Source organism: Chiloscyllium plagiosum, unplaced genomic scaffold, assembly GCF_004010195.1.
Source record: "Chiloscyllium plagiosum isolate BGI_BamShark_2017 unplaced genomic scaffold, ASM401019v2 scaf_9579, whole genome shotgun sequence".
NCBI classification, from domain to species: domain Eukaryota; kingdom Metazoa; phylum Chordata; class Chondrichthyes; order Orectolobiformes; family Hemiscylliidae; genus Chiloscyllium; species Chiloscyllium plagiosum.
The window spans coordinates 4886-11807 of NW_025213068.1; the positions used below are offsets into that span (position 1 = coordinate 4886).

Below are 6922 nucleotides of genomic sequence, written 5' to 3' on the forward strand. Positions count from 1 at the left end.
TCCAGTCCGTACTCTTCATTATTCAATACACAAACTCCAGTCCGTACTCTTCATTATTTAATACACTAACTCCAGTCTGTACCCTTCATCATTTAATACACTAACTCCAGTCTGTACCCCTCATTACTTAATACATTAACTCCAGTCCATATACTTCATTATTTAACACACTAACCCCAGTCTGTAGCCTTCATTATTTAATGTACTCCTCATTATTTAATACATTAACTCCAGTCTGTACACCTAATTATTCAATACAATAACCTCACGCTCTATACTTCATTATTTAAGACACTAACTCCTGTCTGTACCCTTCATTATTGAATACACTATCTCCAGTCTGAAACCCTCAATACTTAATACGCTAACTCCAGTCTGTACCCTTCATTTCTTAATATACTAACTACAGACTAAACTCCTCATTATGTAATACACTAAACCCTGTCTGTACCCTTCATTATTTAATTCACTAACTCCAGCCTGTACCCTTCATTATTTAATACACTAACACGTTTGTACCCTTCATTATTTAATAAACTACCTCCAGTCTGTACTCCTCATTATTTAATGTACTAACTCTAGTCTGTACCCATCATTATTTAATACATTAACTCCAGTCTGTTCTCCATATTATTTAATACACTAACTCCAGTCTGAACCCTTCATTATTTAATACACTAACTCCTGTCTGTACCTTTCATTATATAATACACTAACTCCAGTCTGTACCCCTCATTATTTAATACACTAACTCTAGTCTGTACCTTTCATTATTTAATACACTAACTCATGTATGTGCCCTTCATTATTTAATACTCTAACTCCTGTATGTGCCCTTCATTATTTAATACACTAACTCCTGTATTTGCCCTTCATTATTTAATACTCTAACTCCTGTATGTGCCCTTCATTATTTAATACTCTAACTCCAGTCTGCACCCCTCATTATTTAATACACTTTCTCCAGTCTGTACCCTTCATTATTTAATACACTAACTCATGTGTGTGCCCTTCATTATTTAATACACTAACTCCTGTATGTGCCCTTCATTATTTCATACTCTGTGCTTTCACGTCGCTGTTGTTTTTCAAACGGCTTGTGTTTATGGTCGCCTGGTGACCAGCAAACAAACAGCCAATCAGAGTGGAGAGGCCGGGCGCTGGTCTTGCGGCAGCGCGCGCGGCCGCCAGGGGTCTCCGCTGAGCCGTTAACGGAACTGGCGAGGCAGGAGGCAGCTGTCGGTGTGGTTCTTGAGGAGAGCAGGTCACTGTTTTGTTGTCACATGTGTCAGTAAGAGGCGTCGATTGTCTAGTACGGTTTAACTCTTCTAGTATTCCGTTCTATATTGAAATATAAAAGGGCATTCTCGGGCGTTCTGCGAACTGTTTGAAATTGGACACCTGCAGCAGGCGGGTTGTGCGATTTGCCGGTGGAGGCGGGGCATTGAGCGCGCGAATATTTGTGCTGGTGCCTGAGTGAGATCCCCACTCTCTGCGGCCACACAGTGTGCGGGGGGCGGGGCGTGGGAGCGTGTCGACATTGGGTGGGAACGTCGGCTGGACCAGCCAATGGACGCCGAGCAGGACCAGGGGGGCGTTGCCTATATGGAATGTTGCCGCCGCCGTGTTCGGCAGGGACTGCGTTCTGCTCGCGCGTCCTCAGACTGAGTGGAGTCAGTGGTTCATGCGGATCGTGTTTGGGCGTCTGTCTGTTTATTTGAATGTCTGTGTGAGAGAGAAGTAATTACTGAGATTGAGGAGCCAGCTTTCTCCATGCACTCGGATGTTGGGGTGGGTGTTTAATCTTTCGAGTAATCAAACCGTGGTGGCACGGTGGCCCGCGGTTTTCGTCCTCTCGGAACTTATCAAGCGCCTTTTTTTATTCTTTCCAAAAAAACCCAAATCGAATAGTTTTTGCTTCATCGGACGGTGTGCGGGCCAGCTTCTAAATGCAGAACAGGCTTAGCAACTCATTCACCTTCATAGGAATGGTCATTTCGGGAGCTGTGGCACGTCTGCAGGATTTGCCTTCCGAGACTTGTTGAATAGTAAGCTGCAGGTTGCATTGTGTATTCGTAGAAGTGAGTTTAAGAATGTTGTGAGACAATTGAATTATTGCAGTGATAATTTTGCACTATTTGAATCCGTGTGAGGCGAAGAGAAATGTGTACCAGCTGAGAATGTTCATGCGGTAAAATATGAAGTTTGCTGTTTGTGGCTGACTTGGCTAACCTGAATTCAGCAAAGTGAATGAGAACCTGTGCTGAATTTATGGCTGCTGATGAGTTCGTAAGAGATTTTTTTTGTGTATGTGTGTGTTATGGATTTGTCGGTCAGACCGGGCTGATTGTAACTGGATAGCTATTGGAAAGTAAAGCCGCTAAAATCGCCTGGATGTGTGCACTGCTTGGGAAGTGCAGATGTTTTGCAAGAGCTGGGTTTATTTATTTTTCAACATTGCGGTTTTGTGTGTTCGTGACTTTACTCAGGGCGTTTACCATCTGACTAAAGTAATTCAAGAATTTGGTTCCCAGTGTGCCAGGCTTGTCAAGGCGGACGTGTGAAGCCATTTGACTCAATTTTGCTAAATGTAAACGTATTATCATTTTCTTTCAAATCCTAATTTTCTGTTTTGAAACGGAGATCTGTGTTCGCCAAGTATAGTACGAGTGACAACCAATCTAGTGATCCTGCTCACGGTCGCACAGTCGGTCTGTATTTGGTGTGCAATTTTATTCAGGATTTGAATCAACCCACAGAATATCTACCGTATGCAGTAATTCAGTGTTAGAGCAGGACGTTTTAGAAAGTTTTCAAAGTCATGAGTGGATCTTTTGACTTTAAAATGGAAGTTGAAATTCATTACTTATATTAGATATGACCTAGTATTGAAATATAACCAACCAATTTGTGTTTTACTTGTATACTTTCCTGCTGTTGTACTTTATACATTATGTATTGAGATTTTTTTATTTTTATTTAGATATTAATATTTAAACTACACTGGATTCTCGTTGTTGCAGACTGGAATGATCAGCACGATTCGGAATTAACTGTCTTTCAGTGTGGACATCTCTACATTTTGTCTTTTGACTCCAATCCAAAATGGGTAATGGACTTTCAGATCAAACTCCTATTTTATCAAGTTTTCCATCTTTTCAGTCTCTCCACATCGTTATTCTGGGTTTAGACTGTGCTGGTAAAACTACTGTTTTGTACAGATTACAGTTCAATGAATTTGTCAACACTGTTCCAACAAAAGGATTTAATACTGAAAAAATCAGAGTGACTTTGGGTAACTCAAAAGCAGTGACTTTCCACTTCTGGGATGTAGGTGGTCAAGAGAAACTGAGACCACTGTGGAAATCTTATACACGCTGCACAGATGGTATTATTTTTGTGGTGGACTCCGTAGATGTGGAAAGAATGGAGGAAGCCAAAACTGAATTGCACAAAATAACCAGGATCTCTGAGAACCAAGGAGTGCCGGTACTTTTGATTGCCAACAAACAAGATCTCAGGAACTGCCTCTCACTCTCTGAAGTGGAAAAACTGTTAGCTTTAAGCGAAATAAGTTCTTCCACCCCCTGGCACCTTCAACCTACCTGTGCCATAATAGGAGATGGACTTAGAGAGGGACTGGAAAAACTTTATGAAATGATCATTAAAAGACGAAAAATGTTGAAACAGCAAAAAAAGAAGAGATGAATGTACAGAGGTTAAAGATATTTTGTATTTTTAAAAGCTGAAATATTGCTACACTGGTCATTACACCTTTAGCCTTTTGACAACATTTATGTTGAAAATGTGAGTCTAGTGAGATCAAAGGCAAAGTTTATTTGTGGGATCACAGAGGAAGTGGATATGATAAGTATGGAGAGCAGTTATGCTGGCATAAAACTGTCAGCATCCTTTATTATTAGACCAAAATATATTCAGATCTTTAGTATTTTATTTTCTATTCACTAGCTTTCTAATGTCTGGTTGTGTTTAAGTGTGTGTTTGTGTGTCATGTGTTCCATTTTTGAGGCCTGAAAGACTAGGTACCTGCACAGCACAATTTTTTTTTTTGGGCAAATTGGACACTAAAAATATTTGGATGTGAACTATTGCAATACAAGAAACATCTACCAAAATTACATGGAGAAGAAAATGGCTGCTACAGATTGTGGTTTTTTTTATCTTTTGGCTAGGTAACGGTCAGAGACTAAATGAGATGTTACTGGAATTGAGGAAGGCACAAAATGCTTCACCTATGTTGTCTGTAGTGTTAGAGTTGTTGGCGAGCATGCTTCTTTTAATAAGACAGTGGAAAATGTGCAGTGTCAGAACTAGAGGTCTCTGAGGAGAAAGGAGGGAAAGCCTGGAACACTGTGTTTAACTGACCTTGAACCTCGTCTACTGAGAGCTTTTTTTATAGACGGGAATGTAGCAATCACATGTTAGTCTGTTCTTGTTACTGATATTCACGTTAAAGTAGCTGCAAAGCCTCATTTCTAAGCAGTGTTAACATTTGGGAAGTAGATTTTTTACCGTATATAAGCTGTGACTTGAGATGTGGTAGAAACTTAAAACCTGTCGGTCTGTGTATGTTGCCAACTATAAAATGTTCCTATTAAAGCTATTTAGGCAAGCTTTGCCATTAATTGTAGTGTTTGGTGCCATCTTTTTATGAGTTTCTCCATGTGTGGATTTTGTTATATTTTCTTTTCTTTAAAAGGTTTCAAAATCTTTGTATATATTAATGTTAAAAAATAGCCACTTTTGGCTGGTGGTCTCAAGAAGAATTAGAGAACTGTTCAGTCCGGCTGGAAGTAATGTATTTGTTTACTGCCTCAAAGGGATGGTATCATTCTAATGAAACTACAATTGGCTAGCAACCCAAACCTAGCTTTTCTATTTAGGATTATTTAGATGAGTGCACACAGATTGTACAGATCTACGAAAATTCTTAAGTTATTCCAAATTTAAATGCAACGTTTTTATTCTATTATTCTCCTCAGCATACAAGACCACCGCAGGTCATTTCTGAACTTGTACTTTATTGTAGAATTTGTCATTCTACATGTGAACATGCCAGAAGAAGTTATAGAATATTTTAAATTTGTTAAGCCATCTGTTGATTTTTATAATATATAAGACTACATTCCTCCTATTACAAATATGAAATCACAAAATTTTGTTATAAAATTTTCTAAATTTGAATGCTGATAGCAATACATTTGTTTAAAATTGATTATTGTTAATTTTTCAACATTTAAAGTGCAGACCTGTGTGTCCTTAGATGATGATGAGCAATCTTTTCAAATGTTTAACCAAAGTTCTCCACCTAAGGAAAAACAAGGCAACATAAAGATAGCATTGTTCTTTACACAAGATGTGGATTGGATAAATTTTCCTCCTTTTCTGCAATTAAGTTACAACCTCACTATATTTATAAATTCTTAACATTTTTGTAAATATTTGTTTGATGTTTCCTCCTTTTTTTTGAGATTTGAAAGCTATTAGACCCCTGCACTTTGTTGTAAACAGCTGAGAAAATTTGTTCTGTGTATAAAGCACGGAAGCTTAAATTTTCACATTTGAAATGAATTGAAATCTAAGGGCTCTGTTGAAAGCAGACAACATCCCTGGCACAAAAAAAAACATTTATCACCTGCAAAGAACTGCGTAGTATCTTGCAGATTATAAAGTTTATTTACTTCCAGTATTTTCTATGATTCAAAAAAGCAGGTCAATTCACTTTAAATTTGTTTATTATTAAACCTGATCACTTGCAGAAAAGTAGCAAAAGCAAACCAATTAGTCTGACATTGAAGTCTTAAAGGAAAAATGTATTGATGCTATTAAAAGCTATTTTCTAGTTTCAATGAAGTTGCATCTGAACTTCCTTTGGATGACGTAAGGCTGTTGTCAATGTTTTACTGTACTGATTCTGATATGTAAATATCTTCTGTTTTTGACTTGTACAATGGCTTCAGGAAATGCACTTTAATGTTCATTAAAGATAAACAGTTTTGTGTAACATCTGTTTTAATAACTTGTTTTAAGAATTGAATGACCTCTGTTGGATTTGTCTTTGGTTAAGTGTTTCCACCTGCACTAGTGGCATTGCTGTCATTGATTGGAAAAATTCTTTATATTTATATGAATGTTGGAACTTAATAAATACTTCTCTGAATAAATTGTCAGTTTTCCATTCAAACCACTCGGGCAAGAAAGAACCCATCTCAAGTTGCTATTGTAAAATCTTTTATTTTGCAACTTGTAAGAGAAGGAGACAATTCAATAAAATAGGAATTACTTTTACGTTCCAATAAGTCAAACTGAGAAAAAAGATCAGATTTATATTTTGTGAAATGTAACTGTTCAGGCAATAGAGCCCTCTAACATGATACTTTTCATCTTAGAATTACAAGATGATGGAAACATACTTCTGAAACTGAAACATAACTGACAATCTGCATTACGCTTTTAGCTTATTTAACTGTTGGTTTAAAACTGTATCATCAGGGTATATTCGTTCACGACAGTGTTCTTTAAAAATATGTATGCAGATTGGTTTGATTTTGAACATCAATAGAAACTGATTTATTTATTGGAAAGGGTTATATGAATATTCCTGAATATCCCAATGTTTATATTGGAGTCCAGACTGTACACACCCATGAACAGAAGGTCCCTTTAAAAGAAAGCAAAAATGTGAGAAGCCAATGTAAGTTAAAACTGATGTATAAAGTTTAATTTGTTCTGAAGGATTGTGGTGCAAGGTCTGACACTTGTTGTTGAAAAGTGGAAACATTGATTTCCTGTCTGCATCCAACTACTTGTGGAAGGAAGGAAAGGAGCAACAGATTCTGGGAAAGGAGGTTGTGTAAAAAGTTGATTGTGGCTTTAATATCATATAAGTTAAACAATCAAT

General features: G+C 37.4%; 1 protein-coding gene across 5 annotated transcripts; it reads left to right on the plus strand.

Moving 5' to 3' along the window:
• Window positions 1-1289: 1289 nt before the first annotated feature.
• Window positions 1290-6185, plus strand: LOC122547533 (ADP-ribosylation factor-like protein 4A). Of its 5 annotated transcripts, none has more exons than XM_043686148.1 (2): window positions 1290-1312; window positions 2984-6185. In XM_043686148.1, the coding sequence occupies exon 2, from the start codon at window positions 3106-3108 to the stop codon at window positions 3706-3708; it is 603 nt and encodes a 200-aa protein (XP_043542083.1). In that variant the 5' UTR covers window positions 1290-1312; window positions 2984-3105; the 3' UTR covers window positions 3709-6185. The 5 variants fall into 5 exon arrangements, with proteins under 5 accessions (XP_043542083.1, XP_043542080.1, XP_043542084.1 ...); XM_043686145.1 differs by lacking the exon at window positions 1290-1312 and adding an exon at window positions 1594-1791; XM_043686149.1 differs by lacking the exon at window positions 1290-1312 and adding an exon at window positions 1594-1791 and having other exon boundaries at window positions 3024-6185.
• The last annotated feature ends 737 nt before the right edge of the window (window positions 6186-6922 follow it).